Genomic DNA, 22,238 nt, shown 5'->3' with positions numbered 1-22,238 from the left:
TATGTTCTGCTGTCAGACAGGCTCATCGATCATCTGGGCAAAAGCCACGAGGACGATGAAAGAACGTCAGGATAGAAGCTGCAGTTGAAATGAGTTGTGAAGTTACTGCAGCTCTTCTGGACAACAAAACAGGAGTAAAAGCAGCGAATGTTTTATTAAATAGTTGCATTGTTAACAGTAAAACGGTCAGATCTTTGCAACATAGACACAAGAGCTCTTCCTCACCTTGAGGATTGTCATCATCATCAGCTCGCTCACCTTGAACCTGGAGAGTGAAGACAAACTGCTCTTTGTGGCTGTTCGGTCTTCACTCACCAGCGTGTTATTATCTAATTGTTTTGTCTGAACCGACGAGATCTATGTTCTATATTTAGTTGAGTTGTGTATTTACTTTATAGCACATGATGTCAGTTGGTGGTTCTGGGTGAACAAAGGTCATTTTAAAGGTTTTGTAAATGTAACATTACATTAAAGAACAGAGGAGCTGCCTCCTCGCAGCACGTCGATAAGCAGCTGTACCGCTAAAGAGTCGACAGTGAACACTTCAGTCAGTGTTAGCCGAGCACAGCGTTGGTTTAAGAAGAGCTCATTCATTAAGCCCAGCTTTACTAAATCAACAGATATGGGTACACGCACTTTTTGAGTTTTCCCGTTATTGTTTGCATGTCACAAAGTATTTCTTCATGTGAAATAATATATATTTGACATCAGGAAAGTGGACAGAGGCGTGTCTCTACCAACTGACCCATCGACTCCATCTCATCGTTTGGTAGGCAGCTCCAGATCGGTGGTAGTGAGTTATAGAAACTAAATATGGAACTAACATCTGTGTGACGGATGTCAGGAATTGGTGGGCTGTAAAAATAACTTTTACAAAGTGTTTCCTGCAGCTAAAGGAAGCCCTCATTTATTTGTGCCGGCTCTCTGTATTCTGGATCTATAGAAAAGAAGCGTCACCGGCTACCGTTTTAAACCTGCAAAGTAGACTGAAGCGCAGCGATTTAAGGAAACAAACTTTATTCCAAGACTTGACATTTTGACACCAAGTCAACTGTCAAAATAAAAGTTTTGACTCATTTTGCATAGATTTCAACATATTTTATAAATGTAATCCAATTCACTAGTTTGGATAAAAGCATGATAATCCTTCAGGTTTAACTAATGCGAGTTCATTTCCTGCCGAATGAACCATTTGCGAGGCGTTTAGAACATGAACACAGTTCACACCCTTGTTCCCCAGCGAGCAGCGGCCTTCTTCCCTTCCCTCTGCTGGAGCTTGGATCTGTTGTTTTTTTGCACTCCTTTTGGCAGCCATGCTTATTGCATCGCCCGTGTGAAGAACTCTTTCACTAAGAACACCACCAGGAATAGAAATGAATGGACCGCCATGATGCAAACAATAGTTTCACATGAATGTATTTAATAACATACAGGCACCTCGTGTGATCAGCTGATCTCTTGCACACACAGACGTGAGCGAGTTTGAGCTTCTACCTTCAATTCAACGTGTCCTGGACTTAATCTCACACGGCGTTCACACAAAAGTGCTTTTCCTTCAAACTTTGCCCCCATTCACCCCCCCGATAATCATGTACTCACCGAGCTACAGTAACAGACAGTAATGTTTCACCCTCAGCAGACAGCAAGTACTCCATCAGAGTGACACAGTAGAGACCTGCCAGCTTATTCAAATAAGAAGACCCTTCATGTTAAAAACACAACCTTTGTTCTCATGGAATAACTGGAAAACGGTAACGGAAACGGTAACGAGAAGATTGTGACTCACGAGCTTATGGGAAAAGAAATGATGTACATTGCAACAGTAAAAGGTGACCGTCAATCATACGTCGAAGGACCTGACATGAAAACATTCAGTGTGTGTGTGTGTGTGTGTATCGCTATAAACTGCAGTTCAGCTCCATGAAGGAGAAGAGAGAGAGCGAGAGAGAGAGAGAGAAATAATATGTAGTTTGTTACTTTTCAAGAACTCCTTTGGGTGTTTGTACACGAATAATAAAAAGTGTCTCAAAGTGAAGTTTTCATTTCTTCGGCTTCGTTTCTATGATGACGACTTAAAATGCTTCTAGAACACAGAATCGTGCTGAAACTGTGAAATGAAGACTTGTCTGCAGCAGTCGTGTAGGGTGTGCGATACTGTAGCATCACAAGGCACATCGGTAACAACAGATATTGCATAAATGTAAACAGAGATTTGGATGAACAGATCTCTCATTTGCCGTCATGATCTCCGTTTGGAGCGGAGACGCTTTGGACGTCGGCGACGGCGTCCGCGATGGTGAAGAATAAGATGGCGTCTTCTCCTCCGTCGTATCCCCCTCTTTCCAGTGAGTCCAGTACTGAGGTATTGCACTGGGCCAGGACAACCCTGATCCCGAGTTCTGCGTAATCTTTGCGGACCTCTTTCAGCGCGTTCACTCCGGCAGTGTCCAGAAACAAGACGGCGCTGCAGTCGATCACCACGCTGTGGAAGCTGCGGGGCTTCTTGTGGAGCATCAGGGTTACAGTCGCTCCCTCCTCTTTACCGTCACTCTCTGGTTTCATATTTGGGACTCGTGCGACCTCCTCCTCCTCCTGCTGATTGTTCTTCTTCTTCTTCTTCATGAACTTCACGCGCTGGGTTTTCCCCTGCACAGGATCGAGCCCCACACACTTGTAGAGAGATTTCTTGAACATGCTCTGGTTGGCGTAATAGATCGGAGCCCCGTACCGTAACACGGCCACGTCGGGATGCGTCCGGAGGCCGCGGTACGAAGACAGGTCCTCGTAGTGCTCCCTGGTTGGAGCCCGGCCGAGCTCCAGGACCCGCGCTTGCTGGGTTCGGCCCAGGACGCTGAGGGCGGACACCAGGACCCCCACGAGCAGACCCAGCTCTGTGTTGACCAGCGCCGAGGTCGCCATGGTGATCAGCCAGACGGCGGCGTCCACGCGGTTGACCCGCCACATGCCGGGAACGTCGAGGAACTTCCGTAAAGCTCCGCGCAGGTTGACCAGGATGATGACGGCTAACACACACCTGGAAAACACGCGGGAGAGGGCAAAGGTCAGCACGTAGTGGTGTTCATGGAAGAAGAGTGAGAGCTTTAAAAGAAGACATCTGTTGGCTTCACAGCAGACGGTGGCGCTCACACAGGTGAGGGGTGTCTACCGCTGTAGTTTACAGTGAATTCATCTGCTTTAACTTGTCACTGTGAGATCTTCTAACTCGCAGAGCCTCTGCAGAGCGAGCCGAGTCAGCATTGACCCTCACCTACAGGTCATCTGCGTTTGTCTTTTCGTGGTCAACAAGATAAGAACATGAAGTGCTCCTGAGAACCCGAAGGAAACCCGTCAATACTGAAACATCGGAATGTGAACTTTGTTTTTTCTTTTCTTCAAATGTATCGATCTGGTCACACAAATGAAACGTTGCGTTTGCCGAGTACCAACATGTGCGGAGCTCTTTGTTGCATGTGGCTGGTGATGTATGATCTCGAATCACGATGGTCCTCAAGGTGCATTTTACAGATCAGAGATAAATACGGACTCTTACGGTTTACGTGCAAACTTACTGGTGAGTTCAGGGTTCTCAGTTAAGGGCCTTTAAACACCGGGAGCCTTTCTTTGTGTAATTTAAAAGGCAAGAAATCGCGTTGTGCAGAACGGACATGTTTAAAACGTACGCTACAGTGTAACACTACACGGCGGCTCCGTAGTCCGAACTTCATTCCTCCTTTCAACCTTGAGAAAGGCAGAGCAGACCGGATCCGCTCCTTTCGTTCTTACCTTTCACAATAAAAGCCCGAGAAATTGTGCAACTCTTCATCAGAGGGAAATCAAACTCACTCAGAGCACTTTTCTAAAAGGAACCTCACGAAAATATCTTTACAGTATCTGAGTCTTTACCACAGTTCACCTCAGCCAGACCGACAGACGCTGCTGTGGACCTATAGGATCAATAGGTGGTCCTCTTCCTGCACGTCTATTAAAGCCTTGTTTAAATGTTACTACTGCTACCATCTAAAAGCTGAGTTTACTGTACGACTCTGTTGATGCAGGTCTTCTCTAACAATCTCCTCATGTGGTATGCTTACTTTTGAAGGGAATAGAAGAGAGGTGCGATAAGCAGCAGCACCAGCAGCAGAACAAGGGCGCTGACCAGCCCAGACACCTGAGTCTGGCACCCGGTGGACTCCTTCACGAGGGTCTTGGTCAGCGCAGCGCTGCTGGCGAAGCAGCGGAAGAACGACGGCAGGATGTTGCAGAGGCCGATGGCGTACATCTCCTGGTTGGCGTCCACCGCGTAGCCGTGCTTCTTGGCAAACATCTCCGACAGTGAGACGGTGATGGCGAACGCCACGATGGCGATGGAGAAGGCGTCGACGGCCACGTTGGGGATCAGAGTCCACATCGGCAGCTGGGGAGGGAGGAAGCCCGTCGGGATGTCGCCCGCCACGTCCGACCCGTAGTCGGTGTTGAAGTGTCCGAAGTGAGAGGCCAGTGTTGCTAGTATCACCACGAAGAGCTCGAAGGGGATTGGAGCCTGGGCAAACAAAAGAAACAAAGACAACGCACGTAAGGCGGGGAAAGATAATGCTGCAGAAGTCAATCGTTTATCCGGTCCATGGTAGCCTTTTGAGGACAACCTGAGCTCACTCTTAGCGCTGCATCCCATAATAGTTTTAGCTTCAGTTCAACGCTCAGCTCAGCTGTGCTTTTGACCAACATACGACAACCATTAGCATGCTAATGTTAGCTCGAACCTCAACGCATCGCTGAGGCTGATGTGTATTTATGGGCAGATTCTCAGCCCATCCTCAACCACAAACATTTACCGTAACCTAAACATAACCCTTTAAATGATGGACTGGAGCTTAATTATCTCAAAACATACACCCGATGATAAACCACATGTTGTATTTGTGCCTTAACTTAACTTTCCGCTTTGGAGGGTCGATTACAAGTAGAACATTTGAAATGATATTAATCTCAATGTATTTCACACTGGACAGATGCTGTGGATTGACACAGCGACCAAGTGATCAAAAGGATGGATCGGTACGTTAAGGGCTTTCCCACTGAGCCAGCTCCTCGTCAATTTTAAATTTGAAGAGGAACTGGCTCTCCGGTCTACTGGAAGTAGCAGATTGAACAGGAACCTTTCCTTTGATTATAATGAACAAATAGTTGTGTCTACCTTCAGCTTGGCTTTGAAGCGATTGTTGAGCTCCTTGACGGGTATCAGGATCAGCAAACACACCAAACTGGTGACCAGGTCACACACGTTGGTGTTTGCCAGGTTGGCGAGCAAGCTGTACCAGGTCTTGAACAGAACGAACCAGCCCTGAGGCCTGGGGATCTTCAGGCCCAGAAGGTATTTGAACTGGGAAGTGAAGATGGTCAGGGAGGCTCCTGTAGCGAAGCCACTGAGGAGGGAGTCCGAGAGGTAGACCGAGACGAAGCCGACCTGGAAGATGCCCATCAGCATCTGAGAGGAAGAGATAAGTAGTGCAGTTTAGAGATGCCAGCCATGGAGAAGAGATGCATTTATCCTCCCTGCTCTCTTACCTGGTAAACCCCAGCAGTGAAGGTAACCGTAGCTCCCACGGCGATAGCGTAGCAGCTCTTGTCACATCCCACCCCGAGGGTGCCATTCCCCAGGTCAGCCAGCAGGCCGGCGCTATCGTTACCGCCGATGCCGCCGCCGCTCTCTGTGAGGTATCCTGCCAAAGCCAATTCCCGATCCACAACCTGACCCACGAGCAGGCAGAGCACCCCGAACACCCCCGCCGAGATGTGTCTGGAACTGCCGAAGATCGCGTAGATGATCGAGGTGAAGAAAGAAGTGTACAGGCCGTATATGGGGTCCTGACTGGCCAATAGGGAGTAGGCTATGGACTGAGGGACCAGTAGGATCCCCACAATCAGCCCCGACATGGCGTCGCCCAGCAGCCATTCCCTGAGCCGGTAGCGTGGCAGCCATCGAAGGATGGGGACGAAGCCCAGTATTTTGGATTTCGCTTTCTTAGAGGTGCAGACGCAGTGTTTCTTCAGACGATGAGACACAACGGACTGCCAGCTTTGGGCCGTTTCCTTCTCCACTCGTTCCAGAATGAGAGGCTGCTGCTGGTCCCTCTCGGCTCCTTCGTCCTCTTCTTCCTCACTGTGAGTCATGATGGAGCCCTTATCTGTGGGGGGTTGAAGAAAGAGAGTTTCATTTTAGTCACGAAATATAAGGACAACAAATATCAAACTCATCTGCGTATTTTAATATTTGCACCTCACGAAAAAAAACAACCACGAATGAGGGTTTAGAAGCAGTGAGGAAGAGAAGCGCTGCTGTCACTGTTACAGGTCAGTGGGTGTCGGCTGAAATGACATTTTGCTGATGCTGAAAAAATGATTTCCTCATTCATTTATAATATATAAAATGATTTCCTCATTCATTTATAATATATAAAATGATTTCCTCATAAATAAATATATATATATATATATATATATATATATATAATATATAATATATATATATAATATATATATAATATATATATATAATATATATATAATATATATATATAATATATATAATATATATATATAATATATATAATATATATAATATATATAATATATATATATATATATATATATGACACAGATATGACACTTCCCCCTTATTCATAGAATCCAGCTTGTGCTTTTAGTGACTCTCAGACAGAAGCTCAGGGAAAAGACAATGACATCCCATAACATACGTTATTATCGCTACACAGCATTATGTAAAGTGACTGGATGATGATTTCAGGTTATGGTGAAGTCACCACACGTTTTTCAGTTTGATTAATCATACTTTATGGTGTTATTTTCCCCATTTGAATAAGCAAATACATGCAGCAAGCGTGCATTCGGTAATTTTAGAAGGTCAAACATCGAAAAGTCGAGGTTGAAACTGGGTTACGTTTGATTAAAAAGTCTGTATTATTATTTTTTTGTTGGTTTATTTGATACGGGACAGTGCACGTTCATAAAAACATTGCTGTAAATGCGCCAAGAGGCTATTTTTCATCTGTAGTCTCAAGAGGCAGATGTTTCAAAGTAAACCTAAAATTAAATTTAAAGTTATGCAATATTGACCTTTTACAAAGCGTGCAGAAACAATGAAAGAAGTGAGAGTACTAATATAAGTATCGTCATTCAGGAGGCTCTTGTACTACGTGATCAAGTCCTAACAAGACACATTCAACACACAAAGAACACAATGAGGGATAACTGTGAATAGAAACACGGACTGAAGACGAGATGCTGCTGCATTGTTAGACACTAAACCTCCATGTCAGAGGAACAAAACATAAAAGCATGCAGAGTATGTAGATATGAGGGTCGACGGACAGATGAGGACAGTGCAGTTCTAGTCGGTGCTGACCGAGCTGGCTGCTAACCGACCATCTCTAAGTGAGCGCTACAGGAACTGTGTGTCTGTCGGTCTCTGGGATGGAGCTCCACTCTGCTCCTGTGAGCGACATGCAGCTGACCTTGTGATAAACTGAGAGGAGGAGAGGTCAACAAGCCATGTGTGATCTTCTCCATGAGACAGACACGCACACACGTAATCATGTTCTCCCGACTGAACAACTTCTATTGTGTTCGTTTAGTTTATTTCTTACACTGTTTCTTTAATTGTTTTTAAATCTCCTTTTCTTTTGCCTTATGTTTTGATGCTTTTAATGGTTTTATGTGAAGCACTTTGAATTACCTTGTTGTTGAAATGTGCTATACAAATAAACTTGCCTTGCCTTGCCTTGCCTTGCTGTTCAAACATTACAATGATCGTGTGTGTGAAGAAGTCCGAACTCCTGTGACTGAAGTACAATCACACGTAAAGCTTCTTTAACCAATCAAGTTGACTGGAACTCCCACGTGTCATTTACACGTTCAGTGACTTAACACGTTAGTCTAGTTTTACTTCGATCACCATGAACGTCTCTGCGGACGTCTCACGCATTCTCAAGTATTATGACGTCAACAGGAGTACAGTGACGTTCACCTGTTTAGTTTCCTTAAAGAATGTCGCATCACCGATCTATAACACGCTGAACACCGTTTAAGTTACTCGACCAGCATCAAGTCCGACTATGAATGAGCTCCATTGTAAACAAGTTGACAACGTGGACACCAGCTGGAGCTTCACCTGAAGTAAGTCAACAAGACGGCCCGCTGTCCAACAACAACAACAACAACAACAACAATACAAACACAATGTTGTTGTTTCATGTTCACAATAACTCACTTGAGCTCGAATCAGTCGCGGTTTGACGAAGTTAATTCAAAGTTGTGTTCCGAGCGTCATTCCGCCTCATTTCAAGCCGCAGCTCCGTGCGTAATGACGTGACACGGAAACGTGTTGACCGCGTCACGTGACCCGCTGAGACCAAGAAGGGTGTGTGTCGAAAGATGCGTCACTTTGTAGCGAAATATGACGCCCCTCGATGAAACTACATTTACATGAATGAAGAGATGAATGCGGTGTATGAAAGTGACTGTGTGTGCTTATTGTCGTAATATGTAAAGAAGTGAAACTTTATACTATGACATATAACTGGTGAAAACCTTCCAGAAACACACTTCTTTTTAAAGTCCCTGAAATAAGCTATGCCGGATATCACAACTTTCCATTTCCATTATATAATCAACGTTTCCTCCATATGGTCTCCAACTGGTTTAACAGTGAAATAAGAAATTATGAAATGTAGTTTAAAATCCTCCAGCTCATAAATGCAACATAGCTAACTCACTTTACCTGAAGTAGCAGACACACATGTGAACTAGTTGTCTCACGTGGAAGCCTGTTGGCTCTTTTATTCCAGAGATTCTATTGTCAGGAATTACTAAAAAAAAAGAAGGAATTTGCATTTAAACTCTCTTTTTTTTATTGATTTGTAAACATTTCTTCTCCTCCAGTTTACAGACTGACAGTTTGGATCTGCTCATTGAACAGAATCTGAGTATATCTGTTTCTTTGAAGTGTAGAAATAAAAATATATCTATTATTACAATATATTCATCCGGTAGAATAAAAAGTCATGAAGGTATCTGCAGAAAAACAAAAGATGCAAACAAGTGGTTGGTAGGCCGATATGTATAATATATATGTATAATATATAATATAATATGAGAACTCATTCTCATGACACTGCACTGGAACCCACACGTACTCAGGGTGTCTTGTTGTGAGATAGAAAATGAAAATCAACCCCAGGATGTGTCATTAAACATGACAAGGTATCGTAATCCCGGTGTTGTAATTGGATGCAGGCTTATGTCCACACATGAGCATTTAAAACCTTCCAGGTAATCCTCTTTCTGTTCTCAGACACCTGCAGGACAGACGGATTACACACTTTGCTGGAGACAACACAAGGACTTTAACAGGTAGGACTGTTCACCTTGATTAGAAAAAACGTTTATTTTGCGTTGGGTGAATCTGAGGTTTTGTCGCGTGCTTTGGATCGTTGTGTTGAACGGTCCGACCCTTTGTCTGGTTTTCATTTAATACCTGCTGGTGTTAGGATACATGGACTTGGATTCACTTGTCAGTTGAACTGTTCTCCTCACGGTGCGTGGAGTCTATATGTACAGTACATCCTCTTCTTTACAGCTCCTGTAGCTCAAAACTTTTTAATTATTCTCCCGAAACTGTGAGGAGATTTCCTCATATCACCTGCCTGATTTGAGGAAACACTTGTCGTTGCTTCTGTGCTCTCTGGCCTTTCCCATAGTGATGAACGACTAAAGCTGCGGTCCAACAGTCTTCTTTTGACTAAAGAACGTTTATAAGTGGCAGCCATGATGGACGCTGGTTGAATTCTCGAAAGAAGGAAACATGCTTCAATTCAATCCAATATATCTGTGCAGCCCAAAATCACACATTTGCTGCAGAGGGTTTCACAAGCAACATCCTCCGTCTCTGGACCCTCTCATCAGAAAAGGAAAAACTCAGTTCAATGCTTCCTTTGCTGTCTCCTTTAGCAAAGAGTGCATCCCTTACTAGAGTGAAGAAGAGGATGAGTTCTCCTTCACACGTTTCTTTGACCTCATGACGTTTTCCATCGAGCTCATGGAAAAGTGTTCAGGAAAAGGACACAGGACGTCATTCTTATTGGCCTGTGTCACCTCATATTCATACCCCAATGAAACAGGAAGTCCTTGATGTCCACTTTAGAGTTCCGAATCAAACAAGTGAACGTAAAAATAGGACGAGAAATATATTTCACTGATATTTTAATCTCAGCTCGTTTGTTTTTAGGAGTGCCAATACAGTAATGATGGCTGGTGTGTTTTAGAGGAAAATATAGATTTGGTGTAATTTCACTGAAATGATGAGGTAAGATGTTTGTGCATATGTTGAGCCTGTTTTCCACTGAGGGTGCTCACCAACTCTGAAGGACGCTGTGCATTGTAAGGTGTGTGGGAGTGACTAACCCACAGAGAATGATCCTCTGTCAGCTCAGCGTTTGGGTTGATCTGCAGTCTCGGAGCTCTTATCCATCCTGCTTCCAGCTGCAGCTGCTTTCAGCCAACAACCAATAAAACCGACCGGAATCTTTAGAGGTTTCAAAAGTCAGATATCTCTCAGCTTCAGTTTGAGACCAAACTGAAGCTGAGAGGAAAGTGATTATTGGACTTGGTGTCGATGTTTTCCTTGTGTAGGATTTGTGGAAGAGGAAGGTTTTTGCTACGGTTTCAGCTTTTGGTTGAGTTCCTTGTCCTGTAGCAGTTCATAAGTGATCGTTGAATGAAAGGTGTTTTGCGTTTGTGTTTCTAATCGTTCCCTGTCAGCAGCAGCCATGGTGGACGCAGCGGCAGCAGAGCAGTTCCTGGATGCCAACCCGCAGTTCGCCAAGCAGTACTACGACACCAACTTCAGGCCGAAGGTGGTCTCGGAGCTGCTGGACAACAACCGGAAGGTGGCGATGGACATCAGCAAGTTCCACGACCTGACGACGGTGGAGGAGAGCGAGGTCCTCTTCGACCTGATGCGGGACATCCAGGACAACCTGCAGATGGAGAAGTCCATCTTCAACCTCATGAGACACCTCAGCTTCATGATGAGGGCCGAACACATGAGCCTCTTCATGTACCGGCAGAGGAACGGAGTGGCCGAGCTGGCCACCAGGTGAGCGAGAAGATTTCTGCTCAAATTTGAAAAGTTCGAAGCTTCGTTCATAACGTCGGCGTTCAAATGTCAGTATTCCGATGCAGCGCAGCCGTTTGTTGTTTATACTCATGTGTGTTCATTCTGTTTCTGCTACGCTGTTGTTGTATAAGTACTCTACTATTTGTACATTTATTGAAAAAAGATAGATGTAATCATTTCCAAAATTCACAACTTGTTTTTATTTATTCAAATATTTAGATGTTTAGCATCACACAAAGGGAAGCAGCACTTATGAGGTATATTTATCAGAGAAAGATGATTTAAAATTGATTTAATAATAATTAAAAAAACTAATTTATTCCGATAAATCCCTTATTTCGACTTTATGATACATAAATGTCATAAAATGTGATGACGGACTTCTGAAGGTTTATTCGAAGACCTCAATAGAATGAATTGAATGTAAAAAAAACACATTTGGTGCATCCCTAAAACAAGTTGGTCTGCAGTAACAGCTAAACTTGGGAAACATTTTGGACATAAGTCAAACAAATAAAAGCAGAGGATGTTTTTTTTAAGTTGAATTTAAATGCTTTGATCCGTTTAACCTGCAGAACTCGTACAGTTCTAGAGTCAAACTGCTTCCTGTCTGCTTCCTGTCTGCTCATCACCTGGTGAGGAAGCATTTCTGTGGCTTTGAACACAGACGCTGTTTCTCACCATCACACAGTTCCAGACACTCGCATGTGGCACCTTAGTTATAAAAGGGAACTTTCTTTTAAACGTGAATGTTTCATGGTCCCGACAGGAGCCCTCTACAACCAGACTCCAGCTCCAGCGCTTTACTATGTAGCTGTAACTTGATGAGTGTAATTTGCATTTCTTTCCTCTCATGACTGGCTTTTGTCTATGGCGGCACTCTGAGATCGCCTGTTTGAGTTGAAGGGTTTATCTTTCCCTCCAGGTTATTTAACATCAACAAAGACTCCCTGTTCGATGACTGCCTGGTGCCGCCCGACAGTGAGATCGTGTACCCGCTGGACACGGGCATCGTGGGCCACGTGGCCTCCACCAAGAAGATGGTCAACATCGCTGATGTGTCTGAGGTACATACGCACTGTTATTGTTTGTGTGTTTTAATGTTGACATCAGAATCACGTTCCTAGTTCAGGTATTCACATACATAACCTTCCCCATCATACATTTCACTGGCATTTAAACAGTAAACATGTGTTCCTACCTGTTCATTCAACTCTTCTGTGTAAAAACATTGAAATATAAATACTGCTCTTTGCTCAGTAAACATTGAAACCTGTTGCTCGGTTTGACCACCAGATGGCGACGTCACCCCACAGTGTCTCGCTCCACTAATTCCCTCCAACCAAAGCCAGCTCAGTCTCATTACAGCCAACAGCTTTGACATTTAAGAAATGGCTGGCGAGCTCATTCCCACGTCGTCTTCAGGTTTACCTGCAGGGCCACTGACTTCACGTCCCCCCCCACCATCCGACAGCTATTGTGACATTTACGCGTAATAAGGCAGCAGCCCACTCCGCATAACTGATGGCTTACAAGCCGTCCTCTGTATGAATTCAATCTCCTCGTTTCGTGGCAGATTAGAAAACTCAGCTGCCGATGAACGGACAGGACGGACCCGGGGATGCTTGTTCCCGTTTGGGTTTTTATTTATCGGTTCAGCTGCAGAAACAAACATCCCCGCGCTGTCCGTCACGCCGAGGCCTCACACAAACGCATGAAAAGACATGATGGGGAAATGTGGCAACTGGAACGATATCAAAGCCTCCAAGTCTCCCCAGTCGCGGCGCAAAGGAACAGCTAATGTTTCCATATTTAATTGAAGCCGGTTAATCTGTCCCGAATTAGAGCGATCCCAGATTACTCAGAGGTCACGCACGCTCTGAGCGTTTTTCACCGACTCAGCACGATAACACACCTTTAATCTATTCTGCTGCACTCTATTGTTTCAGCCTGTTTGTTGATGTCGCTCTGCTGGAGCAGAGGAAGGCTGCAAAGGCTCGGATAATATCCAGGGGAAGTTCAATTTGGGAATTTTGGAAATTACAATCCATTTTCTTTTTTTTTAACCTTTTTTAACAGTGAACTCATTTTCTGGGTGGAATACACATGAAAAAACAAAAAGTTTCCCCAGTTTATTACTTGTATCAAGACAAGAACGTTTTGTATTATAAGATATGCTTATGATATGCATATGACATGGTACATCTTGCCTGAGCAATTATAACCCTACATTGTATTTAATTCCCGTGGAACAGTATGTTTGGATATGCAAATTAGGTGTTTTCTTATGACATATGTACTCATTTTCATACATTTCTAGAACAGAAATCTGAACACTGGATAAAGCCAGGCTCAACATTCTCGTTTTGTTGACATGTTGAAGTCAAAGGTTTATGCAGAGGGGATTTTGGAGAAATCAGAAAATAGTGTCATTGTTGGCACAAAGAGACACCCTGAATCCACCTTATGTATCATAACTGGAGAAGCTAAACTGGCCAGGGAGGAAGTTTATGTATTGATGTTTATGTGCAGAATTTATCATAAATGATTTACATATTTATTACTTATGAATGTGTTTATTTGGATGCATGCATCTTTTTGCATTTATTATTCATTTACAAATTCAACTTTTCATGGAAGGGAGACTCACGTTTCTCCCGTCACTGCCGATTCATCATATTTATTTGAAGGACTAGAGTGTCGGATTTGGCGGCATCTAGTGGTGAGGCTGCAGACTTGCGCATCATTTGTCCATTCTGGGCTATTGTAGAAACATGGCGCAGTCCGTGAAGAAGTCCCGCTTTAAACCAAGCAGAAAGGGTTAAACAATAAAGACCCACACACATGAATAAGGTACACAAATATGTAAATTGTGTTTTTTGTTCATATCAAAACACAACTTGTACTTTAGATGAAACTTCCGAAGTGTAGATCCGCTGTGGAAGGCTGAACACTTCTCTGGGCTTCACGGGGCCAAAGGTCACCCAATAACGAGCTGTCAAACTGCTGGAACAGCTTTATTTGTAAGCTGTGCGAGTTTGTGCATAAATCTCTCTCTCTCTCTCTCTGCACAGAGCGCTCATTACAGTGACTTTGTGGACGAGCTGACCGAGTACAAGACCAAGAGCGTCCTCGCCGTCCCCATCATGAACGGCAAAGACATGGTGGCCGTCATGATGGCCATCAACAAGCTGGACGGGCCGCGCTTCACCGCGAAGGACGAAGAGGTAACGTCGCAGTGGAAGTTCACCCTCAGCACACTTTATTTCAGTGATTCAGTCACTTACAATAAGTGCAGAGCTCTTTTCAAAACCTTACAAAGCGCCTCAGAACTAACTGCCCCCCCCCTCTGCGTCGATGTATTTTATTATATTTATTATATCTTCCCAATATGTTAAATTATATCAATTTATAACTTGCGTTTTGGGTCCAGATTTGAGTGAAAAAAAAGACAAAATCCTGCTGATTGGCTGTTTGCACTCAGAGGAATATCTGAATATGAGAGAATAATAATAGTCATAAATGTACATGTGCTATATTAATGGATTCATGTTTTAAAGTGGCAACGGACAACTTGTCAACCTGCATTCACAAGTGGTGTTGTTGCTGTCTCAAAGTTGACCCAATCACTTTTCACTTCCCTCCGTTGACGTTGCCAATATGTTCCTTTGGCTGTTGGAGCTGTTGGAGCTGTTGGAGCTGTTGGAGCTGCAGCTAGCTGCTTGCATTGGAGAGCAGCTGCCAACGCTGAACAGCACACTCTGCAGTTTCAGCGATTTCATGACTTTGTGCCGTACATATATTGCCTTTATTATCCCGGGAGAGACCGTACGCAGACAGAGCTGCCGAGTGAGGCTGATAGGGAACCAGTCTAAATGCAGTATTTAAATTCCTGAACGAAGATGTTTTATATCCCACTGAAACAGCAATGCAGAGGTTGCAGAGGGCTGTACCTGATTAAAGAGTCGCACTAAAGGATCTCTGCACAATCCGTCCTGCCCAAACAACAACAACAAGTCTCGGTGGCATGCAGTCAGAATACCGCGCAGATATGATGCACGATCTCTGTCAACAAAGACGAGACGCTGTTACCTTTCGCTGTAATATCACCCGTCAGACACGGCAGGTTGACAAATATAAATATTGGCAATGTTTGATACGTCTGCCATTTGCAACGTGTCCCCTGCTCTGACTGATGGCTCAACGGTAAAAGCAGCGTATGATAGAAAACAGAGTATTGTAATGGTTATGGTTTGGCCTTTGAAATAAAATAAAGGTTATTAAAGAAGTGTGTTCAGCACTCACAGACAAATAGACTCACTCACACTCTCCATGTCTCAGTATTAACGCGTGTGCTGTTTCCTTCCAGACGCTGAACAAGTATCTCAACTTTGCCAACCTGATCTTGAGAGTTTTCCACCTGAGCTACCTGCACAACTGTGAGACCAGGAAGGGACAGGTGAGGCTGCAGAGCATGTGCTCCGTCCTTTGGCATCTGAACTCGTCTTTCTTCATCTCACATGTTTTTAAGAGACAGCCTGACTCTGAAAGCACAAACTAACCAAAACATGGTGGAGGCAAGTTACAAGAAGCAGTGAGATATGAGGGCGATGTCCAAGTTGGAGCTCGGGGTCTGAGGCGTGCGTGACCTTTTTTAAACTGCCGTGTTCTGCCGTCCAGGTGCTGCTGTGGTCGGCCAGCAAGGTGTTTGAAGAGCTGACGGACATAGAGAGGCAGTTCCACAAGGCCTTGTACACCGTCAGAGCTTTCCTCAACTGTGACCGGTACTCCGTGGGTCTGCTGGACATGACCAAGACCAAGGTGGGTTAAGCATGGACACACAGCCAGCGTCAAGGACACGCTGGGAGCTTCAGTTTGAGATGATCAGGTTTCCTCAAATGTCAAATCATGTCCACTTTTTAGGGAAGAGGTTTTTCTTCATCATCAAATTTGGTTCAACAATCTGCACGTATGATGATACAGTATCGCAAGCTCATGTCTTTCCTTTTCTTCTATAAAAGGACAAATAAATACACAGACAACAGAATACTTGTACAACTAAAACACAAGTGGTAAAACACAAAGTCCACCTTTGCATTGCCTCCACGCCACAAGCTCACGGTCCAACATGTGTGTAACCACAGCGTTACACAGAGACTCGTGCACACACGTCACGCACCCACATACACACGGCTGCATGCAGATGCACGAGGGCAAATAAGTGAAGCTTAAGAAGTCAAAACACTTTAGATTTGGGAGCAATAATCCACATTTAGGGCTTGATGTTGGTCTGAAGGAGCTGGACTGCAGCCACAGCGCTTCTTCACCCAAAATCCTGAGACTTCACTTTAAGCACGAGATACAAACAACCATCACATCCTGGAAAACAAGAACAACTACATGTTGATAATAAACGTTGACAAATTTGAAACTGCGTGCATCCAGTGCTTATTAATAATGTCCTGCTGTGTTTGTACCGTTCCCATCCCAGATGAGGTTTGATGAGATCTGTTTGAGATATTTTCAGGCACTCCTCTGGGGTTTCTCTGCGTCTTCTTCTGCTTCCGTCCCTCCCTTGTGCCAAAGACAGAGCTAACACTTAAAACCATCTCCTGATCAGCGTACGATCCCCCACGTACTAACATGTTGTCATAAATACTACTTATTGGCTGTGGCTGTCACCTAATTACCAGCAGCTGCCAGTTGATTCCGAACACCTGCTATCTGAGAACAGACGCACGTCGTGTGCCTCCACACAGATGGCCGTCTGGTTACTACACTGGGTTTCAAGCACTCAAAAATAAACAACAGTAGTTGCTCAGCTTTGAGCTCCCGTTGTTGGAAACGGTGCACTTTGTGATGACGGCACAAAACGTTCCGCGCACTGAGAGGTGGCTGGGAGTAGCATTGTCAGGCAGAATGCTGGCGTTGGATGAGCCTCCAATTAACAGCAAGTGCATCTCAATAATGAAACAACAGAAAGCAGCTGTGTCAGCGATGTTGCCCTCTCTAAATCTTCTCGTTCTCTTTGTGTGTGTGTGTGTGTGTGTGTGTGTGTGTGTGTGTGTGTGTGTGTGTGTGTGTGTGTGTGTGTGTGTGCGCAGGAGTTCTTTGACCTGTGGCCAGTCCTTATGGGAGAAGTTCCACCATATGATGGACCCAAAACTCCTGATGGCAGGGTGAGGAAATACTGCGACTACAACGACTGTGTCCCCTTTTAAGACCAACAGTAATAATCTGCTTAGTGACACCTTTATACGATTATAATAAGTACTTCTGTCTAGTTGAGTGTGAAAGGTCAACCTTGACCTGATAAATGAGCAAACCTGGAGCTTGAGTTGTGTTATTAATATTTCTACATACATTAGTGTCTCAGTATACGTTTTCATGGTGAACTTTGGACATTGAACGACTATTTAAAAATGATCTTCTCTGAATCAAGAGTCAATGTTGTCGAGCAACATGATCAGTGATGATGAGTAAGTGGCTGATGTTTCAAAGGACCTTCATTCGTCTTCTTTACACGCTGACTCTACGTTTTATGTCGTTTGTCTCCTCAAGGAAATTATCTTCTACAAACTGATTGACTACATCCTCCACGGAAAAGAGGACATCAAAGTCATACCGTGAGTCACAACAGAGCTCGATCTAAAGATACACATGGTGAACGGACACTACGCATACCGACCTACAGGAGGCTGTAAAATGATGAGAAACAAAGCGACGCACCAACAAAGGGAAGAAGAAGAAACATGGACGTAAACAATGCAGTTTAAGAAAGACGCAAGCGAGACGCATTCAACCTGTTTGTTCGACCTCAAACATTGAATGTGATTGTGGTTTGATTGTCAGATAACAACAGGATATTAATCCAGTTTTTCACGTTTTGTCATTTACACGACGAGTACTTTGTTGAAGATGATCATCATCGCGTTGTGTTCGTCCTCAGGAATCCTCCGGCGGATCACTGGGTCCTGGTTAGCGGCTTACCGACCTACGTAGCAGAGACTGGGCTGGTCAGTGTCTCTCTTTAGAGCTCCTCTTCCTTTAGTTCAAGACATCTTGAACGCATCTCGCACCATCATTTGAAATGAAAATAAACTCTCAACCCCAGTTTGTGTCACAAGAACATCACCAGTTTCCCACCAGATAACGGAACATTGATTCATCTTTGAAGAGTGCGATGAAGTTAACCTTTGACACTTGTTGGGTGTCAAACTAACTTCCTCTCAGTGAGAGTTATGCATCGGTCATCGTTCTTCTTCCATTCTCTGCATGTCAAACTGTTCTCTGAGATCAGGTGTTCTCCAGGCATCCTGCGTGCTGCATTGAGTTGTTGAAGGACACAGTTTCAGCTCACATGGTTCCGTGATGACTGAGGGTTTTGAACATGTGACCTTTCAACAAACCGCTCCGCCACCTCGAAGCTCAGCCATGTACGAATCAAACACCTGAATCATGAACGAAAGGCCAGCGAGCCGATTGACCGGTAGACAGCACACGCCGGTCTGAAGAGACGAGACGGAGCGAATGTTTTATTTTCGGCAGGTTTGGTGGAACAAGTGGAACACGAGGTCTGTTCGGCCCTTAAATGAGTGAATTTACAGATTTGAATCGTAAACACAGCGCTGATTATATCCAGCATGTTCACAAGTACAGCCTGCACGGAGTTCAACAAGTCCTTTCGTGTTGAGATTGCAGCAACCAAAAGCAGGAATTTACAGTGACGGACTTGTAAATATCTATTCTTCTTCCATCCCTCCTTCCATCCCTCTTTCCATCCCTCCTTCCATCCATCCCTCCTTCTATCCCTCCTTCCATCCATCCCTCCTTCTATCCCTCCTTCCATCCATCCCTCCTTCTATCCCTCCTTCCATCCCTCCTTCCATCCCTCCTTCTGCTTCACCCAGTCTGTCCTCCCTCTGTCCTGTCCATCCATCCCTCCTTCCATCCCTCCTTCCATCCCTCTTTCCATCCCTCCTTCCATCCCTCCTTCTATCCCTCCTTCCATCCCTCCCATCCCTCCTTCTGCTTCACCCCGTCTGTCCTCCCTCTGTCCTGTCCATCCATCCCTCCTTCTATCCCTCCTTCCATCCCTCCTTCCATCCCTCTTTCCATCCCTCCTTCCATCCCTCCTTCTATCCCTCCTTCCATCCCTCCCATCCCTCCTTCTGCTTCACCCCGTCTGTCCTCCCTCTGTCCTGTCCTTCCATCCCTCCTTCTATCCCTCCTTCCATCCATCCCTCCTTCCATCCCTCCTTCCATCCCTCCTTCTATCCCTCCTTCCATCCCTCCTTCTGCTTCACCCTGTCTGTCCTCCCTCTGTCCTGTCCTTCCATCCCTCCTTCTATCCCTCTTTCCATCCCTCCTTCCATACCTCCTTCTATCCCTCCTTCCATCCCTCCTTCCATCCCTCTTTCCATCCCTCCTTCTATCCCTCCTTCCATCCCTCCTTCTGCTTCACCCCATCTGTCCTCCCTCTGTCCTGTCCTTCCATCCCTCCTTCTATCCCTTCTTCCATCCCTCCTTCTATCCCTCCTTCCATCCCTCCTTCTATCCCTCCTTCCATCCCTCCTTCTATCCCTCCTTCCATCCCTCCTTCCATCCCTCCTTCTGCTTGACCCCGTCTGTCCTCCCTCTGTCCTGTCCTTCCATCGTCTTCTCCGCTTGTCGTTTTTCAACTCGCCATCATCTTTCCTCCCTCATCTTCTCCTTTTGTTTCCTCTTCTACATCATATAAAAGGTGAACTTCAGCTTCACCTTTCCACAAATGGAGGATAAATGCATGTCAGAGTGACACTAATGGTTTAGATGTGAGGCGAGAGGATCTGAATGGATTCACAGTACGATGAGTACGACTCACGTGAACATGTGAGGGCGTACTGTTTGTGTTTCATGTGTTTTTCTCACATGAAAACATTGTAGCAACTCTCATCACAAATGTCATTTCTTTTGTCTCTTTTTTCCCACAGATTTGTAACATAATGAATGCAGGTCAGGACGATTTTTTCAAATTCCAGGTAAGACAGCTGCAACCTTTTTTCATTTTTTTTCCAGGAAGCGCTGTTTAAGAGAACGAGAGCGAGAGTTTAAGACCAGAACAACTGTACGACTTTACTAACAAGTGACTTGTTAAACCAGTGGGCCTCAGTTCTTCATCTTTGTGTCATTGATGAGTGGGCAGAAGGTACAGTAGCGTAGGAACGTCAAAGCAAAACTTCATCTTCAAACTAACTTCAGCTTTCTGACACATTTATTAATACGTCTCCGTTTCCCCTTTTTCCGTTTCCCCTTTTTTTTAAATGGCTGTAATCCGCCATGAATGAAGGCAAAAACGATCTGAAATAAAAGATTGAACTCTTGCTACTTTGCTTCCAAATGTAATGAATATGCATGTCGATATAAATGTCGAATTATCAGGTGTTATACGTTTACATTAAATCACATGGCACTGTTCTCCAAAGCGCTGCACAAATGTGGTCGTCCACAACCAGTACGACGTTCATTTGATACGATTTGTTCTCTTACATTGATTTATCCGGGAGAGAACACATCCAGCGCCGCCTTCGTTACTTTATGGCCATTAGTTGTTGCTGTGAGAGCAATTTGCCTCATTATCTGTAATCAGATTTGTATGTAAAGTAATAGATGACATTCGCATATCGCAGTCGGATTACAGTAATTGCATTTTATATATATATATATATATATATGAGCCTTTACTCTTGAGTGATGTGAATGAAATGTAATAGAGGTTATATGTTGAAATACTATATTAAAAAAGTAATTTAGCTACATAATGGGCTGTCATGATCCACCAGGGACTCATTCTGCCGTTTGTTTCTTGCTGCTTTGCATTCTGGTCCTTCGGCTCCCGTTGAAATCTGGCTGTCCCAAATCCATACTCCAGAACCCGATGACTTCTTTACTGTTGAATGCTTCTTTTGAGGATTGGAAACATTTGTGCACACTCAATAATTGGCCGTATGAGTGTACGTATGCTACTGTCCACATGGCGTGTCTTATTCCTGCGAGCTCTGAACACCGGTGCAACCAGTCTCAGTGTCTCTGCTGTTTTCAGTGCTTCTGTTCGTCTCTACGTTCCCTCTTCTCTGTTGCTGGATGCGTTGCGTTTTACTACCTTGTAAAGCACCTTAAAGTGCAGTTTTATGAAATGAGGCTAGATAAATTAAGTCGTTTTTTTACGGGGAGGTTTTATGTCGCTGAAACCTTTGTCATCGTCAAACCGCTGTAAATAAACTCTCATATCCGTGACGAAGAAACACAAACTCTGGAGTTATTGTTCTGCGTTTTTCATCCATTCAAAATGAAATGAAAGAACATTTGTTGTTACAGCTGCTTTTACAAAAGTCATATGTAGTACATGTTAAAGAAAGGAATCTGATGGGTCACAGAACACCGGCACAGAAGCGAAGCAATGTAATGGAGAAAAGAAGGCTGATAATAGTGTAAGCCTTTGCTGTATTTAGACTGTTTTCACCAGTTGACCCTGGTGTCAGACGTTCTGATCGGGAACTGAAGCCGTTATCTACGCTTCTCCTTTGACAGTGACGGTGACCTTTACCTCGTAGAACACAGACGTCATTGCACCGCCGCCTCTATCGGTTGAAGCAGTAGAGTCTACTCTCCCTTCAAGCTACGCAGCTTTCCAGTGAAGGATGGAACTTTATTTTTTCATGAAGTTCTTTGTGACTCTTGACAGATAATCCAAGTAAAATCTTCCACTTTGTGATGAAGCAAAAGTGCAGAAGTATGAGCCCGGTTTAACAATGAGACTTCATCAACTGCTCCTGCCGTGTTTTCATATTTTAGGGGCGGTGAGCAGGTGAATTATTGATTCTCTCTCACATTCCCTCTGGATGGAGAAGGTGATATTACATTTCTGTGGGGTTCCTGCTTTCTTTATTACAAAATAGTGGTACGGGGTAAAAAAAAAGAAAAGGCCCAATATTACTGCCTAAACGTATCAAAGAAAGTACATTCTTATTCATAGTCATTGCATATTGGTGTGTGTGTGTGTGTG

At 44.4% G+C, this 22,238-nt stretch overlaps 2 protein-coding genes across 2 annotated transcripts in view; one reads left to right on the top strand and one right to left on the bottom strand.

The window, feature by feature from the left end:
• Positions 1–1,253: 1,253 nt before the first annotated feature.
• On the bottom strand, positions 1,254–8,367 carry slc26a2 (solute carrier family 26 member 2). Its single transcript, XM_079269161.1, has 5 exons — positions 8,288–8,367; positions 5,566–6,185; positions 5,195–5,485; positions 4,092–4,540; positions 1,254–3,034 (listed from the first exon to the last, which is right to left on the bottom strand). Exons 2-5 carry the CDS (start codon positions 6,169–6,171, stop codon positions 2,230–2,232), a joined length of 2,151 nt encoding a protein of 716 aa, XP_079125287.1. The 5' UTR covers positions 6,172–6,185; positions 8,288–8,367; the 3' UTR covers positions 1,254–2,229.
• A 2,477-nt stretch (positions 8,368–10,844) lies between these two features.
• Positions 10,845–22,238, top strand: part of pde6a (phosphodiesterase 6A, cGMP-specific, rod, alpha) — a gene marked incomplete at its 5' end in the record, with an annotated part of 22,566 nt that continues 11,172 nt past the window's right edge. The window contains 9 exons of the mRNA XM_079269091.1: positions 10,845–11,173; positions 12,120–12,261; positions 14,269–14,421; positions 15,564–15,653; positions 15,875–16,015; positions 17,299–17,373; positions 17,756–17,820; positions 18,144–18,210; positions 20,167–20,214. Coding sequence (XP_079125217.1) covers positions 10,845–11,173; positions 12,120–12,261; positions 14,269–14,421; positions 15,564–15,653; positions 15,875–16,015; positions 17,299–17,373; positions 17,756–17,820; positions 18,144–18,210; positions 20,167–20,214 — 1,110 coding nt within the window. The remainder of the gene's footprint in view (positions 11,174–12,119; positions 12,262–14,268; positions 14,422–15,563; positions 15,654–15,874; positions 16,016–17,298; positions 17,374–17,755; positions 17,821–18,143; positions 18,211–20,166; positions 20,215–22,238) is intronic.

The sequence above is a fragment of the Melanostigma gelatinosum genome, assembly GCF_949748355.1.
Source record: "Melanostigma gelatinosum genome assembly, chromosome: 5".
Lineage (NCBI taxonomy): Eukaryota > Metazoa > Chordata > Actinopteri > Perciformes > Zoarcidae > Melanostigma > Melanostigma gelatinosum.
The sequence above is the reverse complement of the archived record's forward strand: the minus strand, read 5'-3'. Positions and strand labels throughout refer to the sequence as shown.